General features: G+C 39.2%; 1 protein-coding gene across 3 annotated transcripts in view; it reads left to right on the top strand.

The window, feature by feature from the left end:
* PLCB1 (phospholipase C beta 1) overlaps window positions 1-19,019 on the top strand; it is a 691,592-nt gene that overhangs the window by 578,020 nt on the left and 94,553 nt on the right. For all 3 annotated transcript variants that reach the window (XM_067707502.1, XM_067707500.1, XM_067707501.1), the window contains exons 24-27: window positions 1,115-1,247; window positions 4,057-4,110; window positions 7,380-7,599; window positions 11,815-11,995. In XM_067707502.1, coding sequence (XP_067563603.1) covers window positions 1,115-1,247; window positions 4,057-4,110; window positions 7,380-7,599; window positions 11,815-11,995 — 588 coding nt within the window. The remainder of the gene's footprint in view (window positions 1-1,114; window positions 1,248-4,056; window positions 4,111-7,379; window positions 7,600-11,814; window positions 11,996-19,019) is intronic.

The raw sequence follows: 19,019 nt of genomic DNA, 5'->3' as shown, positions 1-19,019 counted from the left end.
GCAATTCTGAGACAAGAGTTGCAGAACCCTGAAAAGCATCGCTAAAATGGTATATAATCACTGAGGCAATTATTTTATAAAGATCGACATTTACTCATCAAACATTAAATGTTTGCTCTGCACAGGGCATAGCAGACTAGCTGCTGGAGGGAATGGAGTAGAGATTTCATAAGTTTTAATGTATCTGTTATTATTATTTATTGGTAGTATTATACAAGCTTAAATGTTTTATCTATTTATTTAACATGCACAAATTTACTCTGTGCCAGGAATTATTCTAAGCACTTTATGAATAGTAACTTATTTGATCCTCTAAACAACCTTACACTATAGATAATATTATGATCCCCAGTACATATGTATCCCCATCTATAAAGATAAGGAAAGTGAGGGACAGGCAGTTAAGTGACTTGCCCAATATCACAATACTAATAAGTGGCAGGGCCAGAAATTGAACTCAGGTAAGTCTGGCTCCAAAATCGATGTTTATAACCAGTGTATCAATTAGCTACTGCTGCATAACAAACAATCCCCCAACTTAGTGGCTTACAACATCAACTACTTATTATTGTTCATGAGTCGTTTGGTCAGCTGAGCAGTTCTGTTGATCTGGACCAGGTTCAGCTAATCTTAGGTGGATTCACTTAAGTGTATGTTGTCAGCTCAGGGCTGGCTGGTCCAGGACATCCTTGTCTACATGACTCAGCTCTCCTCCATGTGGGCTCTCATCCTCCATGGCTATAGCAGGGGTCTGAGAAGGAGAAGAAACATTTGCAAATGGCTTTTCAATCCACTGCTTATATCTAGTTTGCTACTCTCTCATTTTACCAAAGCAAATCACATGCTCAGGTCCAGAGTCAGTGCTGGAGAACACGTCCAAGAGCAGTGGGCATAGAAAAGCATAAATATTGGGTCCTTTAATAGAATTAACTGGCCAGAATCATGGTTCAACACCATGCTGTTTTTTTACCCTGCTTTCTGCACAGTTTCAGATGTGATATTTCAGAGTCCAAATGAGTTGTGAAAATGCTATCAAACGTAGCTTTTTGGGTTTAGGAAGATCACAAAAGAACCATAAGAAGTGTGAAAAATTAAAGGATGTTTATGATTTTAGGCTGATCCTGGGGAAACGCAGTCAGAAGCTCCAAGTGAAGCCAGGACAACTCCAGCAGAAAACGGGATGAATCACACTACATCCCTGACACCCAAACCACCCTCCCAGGCTCTCCACAGCCAACCAGCTCCAGGTAAACACTCTGATGAGAGAGCTGTGCTACATGACTAGTAGCCTCTAGTTTATATGTACCACTGAAGGAGGTAGCATGATTGACTTAGCGAAAACATCACATGGGCAAAAATGCATGGACTTAGGAGATGCTCCAGAAACATGTGATGAGGGAATGGATGAGGGAAGGAAGGAAGGAATGAAGGAAGGCCAAGAGACTCATAAGTGCTCATCTGGCTCTGCTGACAATTTACGAAGCCACAACAAAATATCACCCAGATTTCCCATGTCTTTATTTAGTGATGGATTACGGTCCATCTGCTGGCAGGGTGTGTGAAGGGTTCTTCAAGCACCTTATATGCAGCTATGCTTTAGAAGCACATTCTTAGTTCTACCTCACTAAGTTACGTTTCTGCCAAGAATTCCTTCGCATCTTTCTCCACTTCCTTTCACCAATTTTAAGTGCCTATCATGAGCACGCGGCTAAATGCTTCACGTGGATTATCTTGTGTAACTCTTAAACCAGGCTTCTGAGGGTTGATTCTACCACTGCCCCCATGGTGCAGATGAACAAATTGCAGTTTTGAAATGACAAGGTACTTCTTGAAGGCCATGTCGCTATTGAAGAGTGAAGACAAGACTGACACCAGTTCTCCACGATCCTAAAATTCTTCCCTTTAGCTTCTGTGCTACTGAGACTACTTAAGAAAGGAGGTTGTTGAGATTAATAGTAATAAGGAGATAACCTGTGTATAAAAAGAAGTGATATTTTCAAATGAAGTTTTTATATACCACATACAAACATTTAGTGTGTTTCTAGAATATGAATAATTAATTTAGATAGTGAATATAACCTTGTGCTTTTGAGAGTAAAAGAGAATTTAGCATTTGATGTTTTTACCTGGGTGCTTTGGAATCATCTGACTTACAGAATAATTTTTAAAATAGCACAGAATACATTGCAAAACTGGACCCCTCTTCTCTGGCATTAACATCTGTCAGAGTCACACCAGGAAATTAACAATGGCACAATACCCTGAACTAAACCACAGACGTTGTTTGAACTTCACCTGCTTTCCACTAATGCCTTTGATTGTCCCAGGTTCCAGCTCAGGATCCCACATTGTAGTAATTGTCATGTCTCCTTAGCCTCCTTGAATCTGTGACAGTCCCTCAGTCTGTCCTGTCTTTCATGCCCTTGACACTTCTGAAGAGTCTGTTATTTTGTAGATTATCCTTCAATTTGGGTTGGCCTGATGTTTTCTCATGATTAAACTAAAATTACACATTTTTGGCGAGAACATCACAGAAGCAATGCTGTTCTGAGAGCATTATGTCGGGGGTATCTGATGTTGCTGTGTCTCATCATCAGGGATGTTGGATCACTTGGTTAAGGTGCCATCTACCAGGTTTCCCCACTGAAAGTTACAATTTTCCCCTTTATAGTTAATTGATATCTTAGTGGAGACACTTTGAGATTATGCAACTATCCTGTTTCTCCTTAAACGTTTGTCCGGTGATTTTGGCACCCTCTAATGGATCATGCCTGCAACATTATTCCTGCCTGCTGGTCAGCCTTTGATTTTTTTTTTTAACATCTTTATTGGAGTATAATTGCTTTACAATGGTATGTTAGTTTCTGCTTCACAACAAAATGAATCAGTTATATATATACATATGTTCCCATATCTCTTCCCTCTTGTGTCTCCCTCCCTCCCACCCTCCCTATCCCACCCCTCCAGGTGATCACAAAGCACCGAGCTGATCTCCCTGTGCTATGCGGCTGCTTCCCACTAGCTATCTACCTTACGTTTGGTAGTGTATATACGTCCATGCCTCTCTCTCGCTTTGTCACAGCTTACCCTTCCCCCTCCCCATATCCTCAAGTCCGTTCTCTAGTAGGTCTGTGTCTTTATTCCTGTCTTACCCCTAGGTTCTTCATGACATTTTTTTTTCTTAAATTCCATGTATATGTGTTAGCATATGGTATTTGTCTCTCTCTTTCTGACTTACTTCACTCTGTATGACAGACTCTAGGTCTATCCACCTCATTACAAGTAGCTCAATTTCGTTTCTTTTATGGCTGAGTAATATTCCATTGTATATATGTGCCACATCTTCTTTATCCATTCATCCGATGATGGACACTTAGGTTGTTTCCATCTCCGGGCTATTGTAACTAGAGCTGCAATGAACATTTTGGTACATGACTCTTTTTGAATTATGGTTTTCTCAGGGTATATGCCCAGTAGTGGGATTGCTGGGTCATATGGTAGCTCTATTTGGAGTTTTTAAAGGAACCTCCATACTGTCCTCCACAGTGGCTGTATCAATTTACATTCCCACAAACAGTGCAAGAGGGTTCCCTTTTCTCCACACCCTCTCCAGCATTTATTGTTTGTAGATTTTTTGATGATGGCCATTCTGACTGGTGTGAGATGATATCACATTGTACTTTTGATTTGCATTTCTCTAATGATTAGTGATGTTGAGCATTCTTTCATGTGTTTGTTGGCAGTCTGTATATCTTTTAAAAGATCACTTGTCATTCCTGTTATGGCCAGAAGGTAGCAGTAGCCTAAACTGAATTTGTTGACAGAGTTTTGATTCAAAGTGGAGGAATGGCCTTTCTATAACTGGAGCATATAGATTCACATTTAATTATGTCTGCCCCAAAGTTAAAAAATGAAGACATTTCTTAGAATATTTTTAGGATAATTTTCTCCCGCAATTTGTAATTTCTCCATAAAGAGACTTAGAGTCAAGAGCCAAACATTGTTTTACAGGAAGAAAACAATTTTAAAAGTTAAAAGAGGCTATTTTTTTTTCAGGCTCTGTAAAGGCACCTGCCAAAACAGAAGATCTTATTCAGAGTGTTTTAACAGGTAAATACCACCTTTTTTCCCTATGGAATTAGGCAGCTGAATATTACACAGGGTAAGTATTTAGAGGAGAGGAGATTTCATCTTTAAAATATAACATCATTAATATTTCTCTTCTAAAACCATCTACAGATACATCCTACTTCAAGCCATGTTACACAATATAATCACAGAGAAGTAACCATACTTGGCAAATAGGATCCTACTGGTATAAAAAAATAACATAATTTCACAAGATGTATTTTGGAATCAAGGAATAGTTTCATACTGGAAATGTGACCCAGTGAACAGGAATGCAATCTTCCCAAAGTGCCCACAATAAAGCATATTTTAGAAATGCAGTATGTGAACTGTTTGTGACCATGGAATACACAGAGTTTAAGAATGATGATACAGTTTGGGAATATTTTATATTTGGTTAATTTGTTAAGCTAGTGGGACTAAAATTGGTACCAGCTTTCTTTAATACAATTAGAAGTATGTAGCAGTGTATAACATGTTGGCCCAACGTACAACAGAAATGTACACAAAAAACAGCACTATGGATAAGAACCAGAAACTGCAAAGAACTTAAATATCCATAAACAGTAGAGTGGATAAATTATGGTATAGTCACAGAATAAAATAGGATACAGCTGTAGAAATAAACTACAGTTACACACAACTGCATGGATAAAATTCACAGCATAATGTTGAAGAAAAGAGGACAGACACCAAAGAGCACATTCTTTATGATGCCAGCTACACAAAGTTCAAAAACAGGCAAAAGTAATTTGTGTTCTTAGAAACATGGATTTGGATTGTACTTAGGGGGTGGGAGGGAAGGCTGGAACCGAAAAGAGGGTGTCTGGGGTGCTGATAATATTCTGATTTTGATCTAAGTGGTGGCTACAGAAACCTCTTCACTTTGTGAAAATTGAGAGGGATGTGTATTTATGATTTCACCAATATAATACATAAAATATGCATCAAAAACTTATTTTAGGAATGTATGAAAAGAAAACATGTGTTTAAAGATTTAATCCCATGGGAAACAATACAATGTTCACACATAAAACAAGAGACAGAAGTGTAAATAAGAGCATGATTCCAACATTATTTAAAAATACACAAATGCATAGATGAAAGGTGGGTGTCTATATCAATATATTAGAAGTGATTATCTCTGGTTGGTTTATGAGTGGTATTTGTTTCCTTATATAAATGGACATTACCTTTATGCTTAAGGACGTATTCAAACAATAGCCTTTCATCCACAGACTTTTTAAAAAATGATACTTTCCGTGGAATTATTTTTAGTCATAGGTTGGAACATCTTGAACCCTGTTGCTAAACTTGCCACAGCTGATGTGCTGCACACCATTTTTAAAGAAGTGAGGTTGAATCTGTCACCAAAACTGCAGCAATTCCTTAGGATTATAAATTTTAATATAATCAGTCATTATGCAACCATAATGAGTCCATCTGAGCCTGAGGGAAACCATTAAATAAATGTACCTGATTCTCTCCCTGGCCTCTTTCTCAAAAGGAATCGAATGTCAGGAGAACAGATACATTATTAAAAAGGGAAACATATTTCAATTGCTTAAAGACCTTATCATTTAAGAACATAAATTGTTATTCTGATTTCAACATTTATCCACTAGATATATCATTTGCTATCCAGGTCTGTTGTTATTCATGGCATATATTATTTCTGAGTCTCTTGACAGTTCTAAATATTTATGATAACTTATTTTTGTTCCCAGAAGCGGAAAGTTCACATCAAAGGATGAAAACATGTGAACTATGACTTAATCTAGGTCTAAATAAATGATAATTAATTGAATTTAAGGCACCATCCTTTTTAAGGTACCTCACTACTCATGGATGGCCAAGAAAGAAAAGCACCAACAAATTGTGGCACTCCATTGACTACGTGATGCATCGTAGTTTTAGAAATGTTAAAATATTTTTTAAGTGCATATTTTTACAATTGATTAAACAAGTCAGTAAAACACAGACTGTTTTAAAATCAAGCTCTGTCACATTAAATGTTTTCTTGGCATTAAATAAAACACTATGTAGTGATATAAACTACCACCAACCCTATGGTGCCTTTGGGTAAATCACAGCAAGGACCTTCCCTCACCTTACTGATCTATACTGGAGCAATGTTGTGATGAATATACAAACCTACAATATCTATACTGTGAATAGTGCCCCTTAGAAATGGTGCTGTAGAACCTGTACAATCATTTGTTAAGCCTCTAACAGGCACACTGCCAGAAACTATGTTAAAAACTTTGCATTAATTCTTTTATTTCATCATCACCATAACGACCCTAAAAAGTAGAAATTGTGTGATCTTTAAAGTGGATCCTGTTAGTGCCCACCAAAATCCCCTTTACCATCTGTGGCACCCAGCTCCCAGCTATAGTAAACGTTGGCTACTAACAGCTCATAGCTTCCTCTGCTTTTGAAAATTGCCCTCATGGAAGGCACACTGATCATGAAGAGGGATTTCTTATCTGATAAATGTCTTGCTACTCTGTTGGTCATGGAGCATATCTCATTATATCCATTTGAGCTATTTATTACACAGCTATGTCTCTGACAATGCCCTGATACATTTGATGCTCTAGGCATCAAAAATTTATATAAAAGCAGGTGCAGTGCCATTTGCAAACATATTAGCAAACCACAGGGTTAGCTGAAGATTGTGTGGGAGATCTTTTATAAAAAAAAAAAAAAAAAGAAAGAAAGAAAATTGCCCTCAGCCAAAAGGAAGCCCCTTCTCCAGGAGCTTATGCCTCCCCACAACTGACATTCCCAAACAGGCAAAAAGCTGGCTTTCTTGCCTCAAGGTGAGACTAACTCTGTAGTACAGTTCACGCTCCAGAGCTCCCCGTGGGATCAGGCAGAAGCCGTACTCCAGCCGAGACCACGTCCTTGTTTAGCTACTTCTTCTTCTGTATCTGCTGCCCTCACTCCCCTCCTACTGAGAGCCCCCCTTGGTAAATCACATGTACCTGAATCCCTCTCCTGGGCTCTGTTTCTAGGGAACCCAAACTTTTTTAAAAATTATGAGTAAAGAAATAGGGTCTTTGAGAAATTTGGTAACATAGTCACAAAGTTAGCAAGCCATAAAGCCAGCCTGGAACACACGTTTGACTTCCAAGCTCTGCTCTCAAGGTCCAGTGGGCTGGGGTCAGAAAAATACTGCTCAACAGCAACTGCTCTGTCCTCTCAGCCCTTCCAGGCCTCTCAGCTCTCATACCCATTTGTTGCAGAAGTAGAAGCGCAGACAATTGAAGAGCTGAAGCAACAGAAGTCGTTTGTGAAACTTCAAAAGAAGCACTACAAAGAAATGAAAGACCTGGTTAAGAGACACCACAAGAAAACCACCGACCTTATCAAAGAACACACTACAAAATATAATGAAATCCAGAATGACTACTTGCGAAGGAGGGCAGCTTTGGAAAAGACAGCCAAAAAGGATAGTAAGAAAAAGTAAGTTGAAGGGGTACTTTTTGTTTGTTTTATAGTATAAAGGAGGAGAGTCATTTACATGGATTTTCAGTGTTTTTTTTTTTTGAATGGACAAACTACAATTAATGTAAATGATTTTTTATTGATGAACATGTTGTTTTTGATTATTTGCTATTATAAGAAATGTGTTAATAAATATGTATGTATAAATATTTTCATATATTCCTATTTTCTTAAAATTTTAAAAGTGGGATCCCTAGATCAATTTAAAGACTTTTCTGTTTCAGTTTGTAACTATCAGCAAGATATGAAAGTGCAAACTGATGGAGAAAAAAGTGATGTCATTAGTATCTTAATTTGCATTTCCTTATTAAGTTGAATTTTTTGGCATATTTATTGTCAATTTATATTTATTCCTTTGAAAATTGTCATATCACAGTCTTGGCTTGATAGTTCTTTTTTTCTTTTAATTGAAGTTTAGTTGATGAATTTTCAGTGTTTCGCACCACGTTTTGGATCTACACCACTGTAAGAAGGAAAGCCACCCAACTCCCTCCACTCCCTACAGCTTTTGTGTCCTCTCAGCTCACTTTTGCTTGTAGACTGAATTTCTTTATTTGACCAAATTGTGAGACTAGATATGCAGGAAGTCCTACCATTGAGTTCTAGCCTGTAGGCCCAGGACCAACTGGATGACTTGCCATATTGCAGCTGCCAACCTGGGGGGGTCGGACATTTTGCTGTGGACTAGAACCAAGCTGAAGAGGCAACTTGTCTTATTGAAAAGAGAACCTCTACTGCCCTTTGCTGTTCTATCTGAAACCCACAAAGTTCTGTACAGATAATCCTTGTTTGGGGCCTAAGAGTCCCCACAGCCCCATGTACTCAGACCGTGCTGGGGAGAAGCGTTTCTCACACATTCATTCAACCAATATTTATTGAGCGCTTTCTGTGTGCCCTGGGGACACAGCAGTGAGTACAACCTACTCAGTTATCACCCCAAAGTGCCTAACGTGGTAACGTGGGGAAACTATGTGAGCATAGAAGCTAAGAGTCAGGCAGGCTGTACCACATCCTTCCATCCTTCCCTTCACTTCCTTATTCAATAATCCGATCAGGTTAGAGAGAAAGGTAAGAGGCATTTTTCAGATTCATATGAATCTGAAACATATGATTTTTGTGACATATGATTTAACATGTGCTTAACTTAAAAGCACAATCAAAACCCAGTACCTGGGCTTTTAAAAGCAGCAAAAGCATCATTGTTTAGACCTGGAGCAGCCTTAGAAGCCATCTAGGTGAACTGTTATCACTTCTTCAAGGAGGAATCTGAAAACTAAAGGCTTAACATTTACCCACAGTTACAAAACAGTTCAGGCAAAGCTTGGCCTAAAACTTCTAAATTTTGATCTTAGTGATATGTATGTAGTCATTTGTTTATTCCTGTATTCATTTATTTATAAGTCATATCCTGAAAACTTCCAATAGAATGTTAAAGTAAATTCATAGACGATATGTAAAAAAGTCCTATAAAAATAGAAAAAAAAATTACACACATACATATGCACACAGACTGTCTGCCAGTTACCAGATCTGCTGTCCAATACATGAGTCACTAACCACAAACAGTGACTCATTGGAATTGAAATGTGCTTCAAGTATAAAATAACACACTAGAATTCAGACTTTACTAAAAAAAAAAAAAGAATCTCACATTTTTATATTGATGTTTATTGATTTTAATTACATGTTGAAATGATAATATTTTTGATAATCAAGCTATGTAAAATATATTATTAAAATTAATTTCACTCATTTATTTTTACTTTTTAAGATGGCTACTAAAAATTTCAAATCACATATGTGGAATAATATCAAATATGTGACCCGTGTTGTATTTCGACTGGACAGAAGTAATCATTTAATGTAATTTCTGTCCTTGAACACTAAAACTAGCTCTTAGCTTCTGAGAAAAGGAAATATGGGTTAGATAATTCTCCTTATCTGATTAAAGGAAACATGCATTTCCAAGAGGGACAAACATTTTCCTGGTATTAAATTACAAAAGAATTCATCTCTTGGATCATACACAGGCAACATTAGGTAACAGGGGATAATATCTTCAACCCTGTTTTTAGAGAAGATGCAGAAACATTCGTCCCTTGGTTATTTTTCTTTACTTTCCCTCAAAAAACAAACAAACAAAAATCCCTAAGCATCTTGTGTCAAAAAATACATCAGGAGAAACTTTTCTTCAAGAGGCAAAGACACTGAGGTCTGATTATGTCTGTCCATTTCCCATCCCCCCATGATACACATTAAAATCCTGAAAACTCCTCAGAGTAATAAATGGACATAATGTCCATTATATTCATTTTTTTTTTGCCAGTGAGATTTTTTTAATCTCACTGATTTTCTTCTTGTTTTGAAAGTATAATTATTTTTCACAAAATATATTAATATGTAATGGGCTTATATTTTCTAATGAATTAATAAATTTTAGATCTATTTTTTATTGAGGTAACATTGGTTTATAACATTATATGTTTCATATGTACAACCTTATATTAGATCAGTTTCTTATTCAAATATCCGTAGTCTCAACTGAGTTTTCACATAATGTGAAGGGTAGATCATTCAAAGATGGTTTCTGTCACACACTGTGTTGTTCTCAGAGCACAGACTTTGCTGTTGTCTAGATGTCTGTCCTTGGGTAAGCTGCACTGCTGCTCCCCCATACTGTGTCCTTAGGAAAATTGTCTCACTGAAACTCAGTTTCCTCAAATGTAAACAGGAGATTGTCACACCTGCTAGCTGGGTTGTTGTGAAAGCCAGAAGTAAAGCAGAAAGTCCCTGGCACCTGCTGAGTGGTCAAGAAATGTTGCCCTGTTCCGTCTGCTATAGTGATTGTGGCTCACTGAAGCACACTTTATGTCTGGCTACACCAACTTCCTGCTGCAGCAGATTATAAATGTATCTCGTGTTCATGCCAAGACGGAGGTCACCCCTCCAATGCTCCTCTCCTCTGATGTTGATAAATAGACTTGTACTCATGCCAGGATGGAGGGCCACCTCAGTGCTGCCATGTGAGTTTGATGTTTAGAAACCTTTGAGGGAATTCTGCATCCCTTATTTGACAAAATAGGATCCTAACACTAGCTTCTACCAACTGCCTCTCCATGTGGCACCATTGTGTTGGCCTAATTCAAAGAGAAAGTAAGAGGAATTAGCACCAGCTGATTCAAGAAACCTCTTCTACTCGTTCCACTTGGCCACAAGTGAAAACATGGAGACAGAATCTGATGTGTTGGGTATCTTAGGTGGTTGCTTCTGCAGCGGTTTCCATATAAATGAAAAGAACAGACCTGCTCTTGGTACCCCGTTTCCAACACTGTCTCTCATTCTATTTGTCCTACAAGAAGTAAGAGCACAAAATTTGAAAGAATCACACTGTATGTTTTAACACAATAATGTTAGTGAGAATTGCTTTGTTTTATTTCAACATTAGTCCTAAACGTCAAAATAGCTATATAATTCTTTATGAATAACTCAAAGAAAGTCCCCCTGCACAGAGTGAGCACTCGATAAATATTTTAAAATGAACCCAATTCATCCTCCTTTCTCTTGGAACCAAAGTGCCATTTTGGGTGGAGATATCAATGAAGTTGGTTCAGCCCCCGAAGAAACTTATTTTAATAACAAATCTTGCTATTAAAAGATGTCAAGAAACAGAACATGTCAGCTGGGAGTGTTGCTGGCCCGTGACGTCTGCACATGCTCTCTGTTGTCAGTCTACATCACACAGATGCAAAATTCATCACCTCTTCAACTCCCCCTACAGAACCATCAATGCAGCAGAGTGTACAGGAGAAATGTAGGTGGAAATTACATTATACATGCTACGTTAAAAAATAAAAGCCTTAAAAAGTCCTTATTAGACATTGTTTTTCCCAAGGGGGGATTGTCATTCTCTCCACCACCACTGCCAGGGCCCCCAGCCTCTTGGCTTTCCTTTTCTGCCACTACCTCTTTCTAGAGCAGCACAAATTTCATCTACTTTCTGTGTTTGGAGACCTTCTGCTGCTAAGCTTGTCCTTGGGGTATCAGCTTCTGTCTCAAGTGGTTTATTGAAATATTTATTTCCAAACAGTCTCTAGGAGGGACTCTGGTGAGCAGCCCTCCCTCCACCTTGCTCTGACCTACATGTTTTGTGAGTCAAGCTCTGTGTCTCTGCAGATCGGAACCCAGCAGCCCTGACCATGGTTCGTCAACAATTGAGCAAGACCTTGCTGCCCTGGATGCCGAAATGACCCAAAAGTTAATAGACTTGAAGGACAAACAACAGCAGCAGCTGCTTAATCTTCGACAAGAACAGTATTACAGCGAAAAATACCAGAAGCGAGAACATATTAAACTGGTAAGCCTGAGAAATGTGATTTCTCTTTCTATAGCTGGAAGCCTCTTTTCTATGGAAAAATTTTGATGCCCTTGGATAACATAACAGAAGACAGCAGCAGTTCTGGCTGGCACTTTCATTTCACTTCCTGACTGAATAATCTTATTTTGATGCCAGGTTGTAGAGGGAGATAAGAGGCATTTCTCAGATCCGTATTGTGACATGTGATTTAACACGTGCTTAACTTAAAAGCAGGATCAAACCCCAGTACTTCGGTTTTAAAAAGCAATAAAATCATCATTTCTTAGAAATGGAAATTGCATAGGCCAAATAGTATCCACCATACTGATATCTTACAAGCCCCACTATTCCAGAATCTTTACCAAGTTCCTCTCTGTTCTCCAGTGAAGCTATGTTTTATTATTTTTATTTTCACTAACTCATGTTTGGGCTATAGTAGTTTTTTGGGATTTTTGAAATCGCACAAGATAATTACACACTTATCTTTAAGAAAATTAAGAACATGCTGCAAATAAATGTTCACTTTTTATGTAGTAGTGTAGCTTTGCAGTGATACAAAGAGAACTGTACAGTCCACTCTCCTACATTTAGAAAAGTCAGTATTTAAGTGGCCTGTATGGAATGTTGTCTACCCAATTCCTGAGGCTCCCTATGAAAGGAAATGCCATCATCTCCATGAATGATCAGTTTTGTCCTCCAAAATGTTTTCTCAGGAAATGTGACAATCCATTGTTTTTTTAATTGAAATATCATTGATTTACAATGTTGTGTTAATTTCTGCTGTACATAAAAGTGATTCAGTCATATATATGTATATATATGTATATATATACATATATATATTCTTTTAAAAATTATTTTCAATTATGGTTTATCACAGGATATTGAATATAGTTCCCTGTGCTATACAGTAGGACCTCGTTGTTTAACCATTCTCTATATAATACTTTTCATCTGCTAGTCCCAAACTCCCAATCCGCCCCTTCCCCACCCACCATTGTCAACCACAAGTCTGTTCTCTATGTCTGTGAGTTGGTTTTTGTTTCATAGATAGGTTCCTTTGTGTCATATTTTATTTATTTATTTATTTATTTTAAGTTTTATTTTTTAAAATATTTTAATTTATGTATTTACTTGGCTCTGCCGGGTCTTAGTTATGGCATGCGAACTCTTAGTTGCAGTATGTGGGATCTAGTTCCCTGACCAGGGATTGAACCCAGGCCCCCTGCATTGGGAGTGCGAAGTCTTAGCCACTGGACCACCAGGGAAGTCCCTGTGTCATATATTAGATTCCACATATAAGTGATATCATATGGTATTTATCTTTCTCTTTCTGACTTACTTCACTTAGTATGATAATCTCTAGGCCCATGCATTTTGCTGTAAATGGTGTGATTGTATTCTTTTTATGGCTGAGTAATATTCCATTGTATATATGTACCACATCTTCTTTATACATTCATCTGTCAGTGGACATTTAAGTTGCTTCCATGTCTTGGCTATTGTGAATAGCCATTAGCCATCGGCTATGAACATAGTGGTGCCTGTATTTTTTTGAATTATAGTTTTGTCCAGATACATGCCCAGGAATGGGATTGCTGGATCATATGGCAAGTCTACTTTTACTTTTCTGAGGAGGCTCCATACTGTTTCCCATAGTGGCTTCACCAACATATGTTGCATTGTTGTTGATGGCTTGACACAGAGTAGGGACATGATAAATGTTTGGTGACAGATAAATTAAATGAATCAAGCAATAAAGTAGCCTTGAAAACAAGCTTGTGCCAAAAACAAGTGAGTAAGCTTAACAGAAATTAAAGTAGTGTACCCAGGGGAAATGGGTTCTCAAAGCTGTTTACATGACCTGTTCATTTCATTGCTGAAGGCCTGTCCATGTAAGAGAATTCTGAGGCTGTTTCTGCTAATAGGTTGCAAACAGTGAATGGTTTAGTCATGACTATGTAATAGATGGATCAGGGTATTGCTGTCATTGTAGTACTGGTTCCCAATGACAGTATGCAAATGAGCAGGTCAAAATCACAAGAGGAGCTTATCAAAAATCAGATTCCACTTGGTCAGGTACTGTCGACTTGAGCATGCATCAGAATCACCTGGAGGACTGGTTAAAACACAGATTGTTGGGCCCTACACTGAATTTCCAACTCAGCAGGCCTTGTGTAGGGCTGGCGATGCTGATGCTTCTGGTCCCATGCCCACACTTTGAGACCCACTGCTCTATACCTAAATGTGAGGCTCAAGGACTTATTTTTAAAAGCTCCATATGCTTTTGATGGGCTGCCTTGTTTGTGAACTGCTGAAGTAAGATCAAGCAGTGAAAGAACATGCGGGCAGAGGTCAGGTTTAGTGTAAACCGGGGATTGCCTTGACAGACCTGAGAAAATCCAAGTGAATTTTAATGGGAGATAATAGCTTTGGGAGCTACAACCACTGCCATCTTTCTTTCTCAGTACCCCATCCCTAGGACTCCAGAAAATAATAACAATAATAAAAATTAAAATAGCAGCTGTGTATTGAACACACCCAATGGGGCCATATGCTGTGCTAAACCATTTGCAGAAATTGTCTGATTTAATCCTCACAACACTGGCATTTGGTACTCTTTTCAGCCCATTTTGCAGATTAAAAACTTACAGAGAAATGTAGTGACCTTCCCAAGTTTCCACAACCAGAAAATGGAGTAGTTGGGATTTGAACTTGGTCCTCAGACTCTAGAGCCCCTACTTTATAACCACTGTTCAGATGCCTCCTAATTCAGATCTCACACCAATGTTCTCAGACGACCTCACATCTACTCACACAGAGCACAGAGCACACACAAGCCAACTCCTGTATTAGGATGGCTGAGATACCTGCCTCTCTCTTTTTAAAAGGCTTTATTTCACATTCCTTGCAATTCATGTATTTAAAGTGTAGAGTTCAATGGTTTTTAGCTTATGTATATTCATAAATATGTACAGCCATCACCAATTTTAGAACATTTTCATCACCTCAGAAAGAAATCCTGATTCATTCATTCATCTAGTCAACAAATACTTAATAGACAGCCACTCAGCAAATACTTTTAAATAGTAGAGGATAAAAATTACAATCCTAGCCTTTATGGAGCTTACATTCTAGATGTGGGGGTGAGACCATAAACACAGTAAGTTGGTAAAATATGTCAGTTGGTAATAAGGGTTTAGGAAAAAAAAAATCAATCCCAAGTGGAAAACTAGGGAGTGGGTGTGGGGGAAGGATGAGGAACGTGGTTTGAAATTTTACATAGAGTAACCAGAGAGGTACTCACTGAGAAGCCAGCATCTGAGTGTGGAGGAGAAGGATGGGCCCATGCAAACATATGGGGCAAGATTTTCCCAGGGAGAAGGATTAGCAAACGCAAAGACTCTGGGCTGGGAATGGGCCTGTGTGTTGGAACAGTAGGGTGACCGTGTTTGAGGAGGACTGTAGGTCAGAGAGATGGGACTTCTGGGGCTGGAGAAAGATCTCTTAGGTCTTGTAGGCCCCTTGTGGCCTCTGTGTTCCACTCAGCACAATGGGAGCCAGTGGAGGGTTCTGAGCAGAGGAGTGATGTGATCTGAAGTAACTTTCACAAGGACGGCTCTGGGGCTGAGCTGGGAGTACATGGTGAGGAATGGGGCCCCAGGAAAGTGCCATCCAGAAGCACAGTTCAGAGGAATAACAGCCTGAGGGTTAGAAGTCCTGGGGTTCTCCCGCAGATTACTGAAGTTGACTAACAGGGTCAATGTTACTTCAAAGATGAGGCAGTCCAGCCATAATCATCTGAAGCTTCCTCAGAGTGCCAACCTCTGGCAAGATCCATTCCCCAAGGAAAGAAACATGGCAATTCATAAGAGACATGGCAGAATAAGAGAGAAGACCAGTACTCACAGAACATTCCTGAAAAAAGAATTAAGAGTGTGAATTAACACAGAAGCCCAGACATCCCAGAAAGGCCTCCTGGGAAGAAGGAGACCTGAGCTTCAGAAATTAGATTCAGAAATCACAGGCAACAGCTACACAATCTCAGAGTTCTGGGAGGCATACGTGAGGGTGAGCACCACATCAAATCCCACCAGATGGGAGCATGAAAAGCTGCGCAACAGATTTTCCCCTGAAGGAGGAGGTTGGCGGGGAACTGGGGAAGACCAAGCTGAAGTTATAGTTGGGAAAATCCCATCTGAAGGACCACTGGAGCAGGAGAGCTGTTGGAACTGCCACTCGAGGTGACAATCTCAGAACATGTGCCTCTGCCTCCTTTTCCCCAAGAAGGAATGAGTGTGTCCACGATGAAAGCTTGAAAGCGTTTTCAGAAAAACATACATATGCTATACATCCAAGCCAGCCTGGCCCGTTCAGGCCAAATATAAGCAACCTACTCAAAATGCTCTGTCCTTCGCCACTGTGATTGTGGATTTGGGTTTAGATAAAGTGCCAGTGCCCTTGAACATACCTGTATGGGCCTTTGTTAAGAAGGCTAAGACCCAAACACCTGGGATTTAGAACCACACAGAGTTTATTGTATGGCCATTTCAGGGCATCCACAACTTACACTACATGCCTTTAGCTAACATGTGGCAGAACTTTCTATAAACCCTATTTGTAATAACTACAAATTGTTCTGCCAGGAAGTCTTTTGGCTGAAAGGCACCTAGAAGTGTCAGTTCTATCTTTGGTTGTGGTTCTGAATTACCAACAAGCCTCTTAGGCTAAATTAGACAAGTGGAAGTGTAATTAAAAAGCAAGTAGGCCCCAGGTAAAATGGAGTATTTGGGTGATGCGGAGAATTAGGCAGAAGATATTTTATCTCCCAAAATTGCTTTGGGAATTAAATGCAAATGTGAACCCGCAGTTCAAGGATTGAGAAAGAAACCATGGCATCAATAAACTCCCTGCCAAATGTGCATTACAACTTAATATCTGTCCAACCCTGTGATAGACACTGGAGGTAAAGATGAGGAAGGTGTGGTCAGCACATGCACAGGGAGCATGTACTACAGTCATTAATACCATATGATAAATGAAACCATAGACAGCCATCAGCAAACTGCTATGGAGACACAGATGTGGGAACAATTTTCCTAACCATAGAAATTAATAAACACCAAGAGAATATTTTTGAGATAACTTTTCATGTTATCATAGGAGGTGTTAAATGCACACCAAGCTTCATAGACTCTATAGCTCAAAGGACTCAAAGGACTTGTTCTACCTGTCTAAATAAGAACCATCATCTTTAAAACTCTACATCCAAGCAGCTCTGCAGCCCAGTTACTCAAAGTGTGGTCCCCAAATCACCTGAGAGCCAGCCTGTTAGACATGCAGAGTCTCAGGTCCCACCCCAGACCTGCTAAATCACAATTTGCATTTTGATAGGAGTCCCAGGTGATGTGTTACACATTCACATTGAAGAATCAGGTTTTAGAGCCATTGATCCTTATCTCTGTTCAAAATGCATTTTAAAATAAGTGTAAATTTCCTCTTGGTTGAAATAGGAAATACATCGTGCTCTCCGCTCTTCATAGCTTGACCATCAAGCTGGATGGTTATCTCTTGGTGACAAAGGCACAGGTCCTATGGAAATCACTCCTGTGATTTCCTGCCTGTGTTCATTATAGAAGGAAACAGTTACTTTCAGTTAAGGGTGAGTGAAAATAAAGATGTAGTTCCCCAACCCCACTGAAGTTCTTGCACCCCCTGAAATCTCCTCATAGATATCTTGGGGGTCTGTGGAGCCCAGTGAAAGATGTCTGTTCCAGGAAAGAACTCTATGGTTGGGGAATCTGCTCTAACTTACCTGTTTTTCATCAACTGCCATAGGTTGACCTTGGGTTTTGTCATACCATTAGGGTAAGGTCTTAATTTTAAATGTGAGTTTGGTAAGTGATAGAAATTCTTAGGGGGTCCCTCTGAGGGTTCTCAATCACTCTCAGAATCAACCCCAACATCACATTCAAGGCTCAACATCCACCGCCTAGGGAGAGGAGGTTTTGTGGTGACATCCATGGGGTCGCTTCTCTGTTGCTGCAGGGTTTGACCCGCCATTTTGTCTTCTCTCTTCTTTCTCCTTTTCAGTGGCGTCAAGAAAAGATTTCCTCATTCTGTCTCACAGCACCATACTCTTTATCCTCTGCAGAGGCTTGTTTTGTTTTGCTTTACTTCCTACCTTTTCTCCTCTTTCTCGTATTTAGTATCCCATGTGTTCTAAGCCCATTCATTTCTCCTTTCCTTCACATAGACCTTAATGGTTGGGATTCTTCTTATACGTACTCCTGCCTGTCCCACCAGCAATCATTCCTGGGCCTCAAACCAACACTAGTACCTGTTGAGCTGAGTGCTCCCAATTCCCTGCCAATCCTGGGGAATGAAAGTTGTGTTTCACAGTGGAAGCTCTGGGTGGATACTGACCAGCTACTAATGGAATGGCCCATCAGATGTGAGTGGTGATGAGTGACGGTCTGCAGTCAAATGTCCTCATTTCCGGCCACTGCTCACCCAGAGTAGCTGTGTGACCACTCAGAATTTCTGTTTTCTCATCTTTCCAATGAAGATAAGAATAATCCTCACTTTATTGAACTTTAAGGAGGAATAATGAGATAATGTGCACAAATCATTGTTTTTAATGAAAGCCCCCCACCTCCGCTTTTTTTCTTACAATACATGAATTGGCTAGGAAATCTTAAGCTCAAATATAAATGTGTATTTGCAGTTTTTGACATCCTGCTACAGCCTGAGGGTGCTCACCATCTTCCTTTTTGATGATTTCTATTAGCACCATTTGCTGCTGCAGCCTGTCTGAGAGCCAGCCTTGAATTTTCTCACTTCTGTGGTCGCTCAGCTGAAGTATATGTGCCAGGAGTAATTGCAGTGTCAGGAAGTAACTAACTCTACAGTAGTGTGATCTGTCTTCCTCCAATATTCTGACTTTAAGGCAGGATCATCTTTCTTGAGAAATAAATGATTTAGCTTTTCTGAAAACTTTACATTCTCTACCAAACAAGAAATG

This window comes from Pseudorca crassidens, chromosome 15 (genome assembly GCF_039906515.1).
Source record: "Pseudorca crassidens isolate mPseCra1 chromosome 15, mPseCra1.hap1, whole genome shotgun sequence".
In the NCBI taxonomy this organism is placed as follows: domain Eukaryota; kingdom Metazoa; phylum Chordata; class Mammalia; order Artiodactyla; family Delphinidae; genus Pseudorca; species Pseudorca crassidens.
Note: the sequence above shows the minus strand (reverse complement) of the source record. Positions and strands in the feature narration are given on the sequence as shown.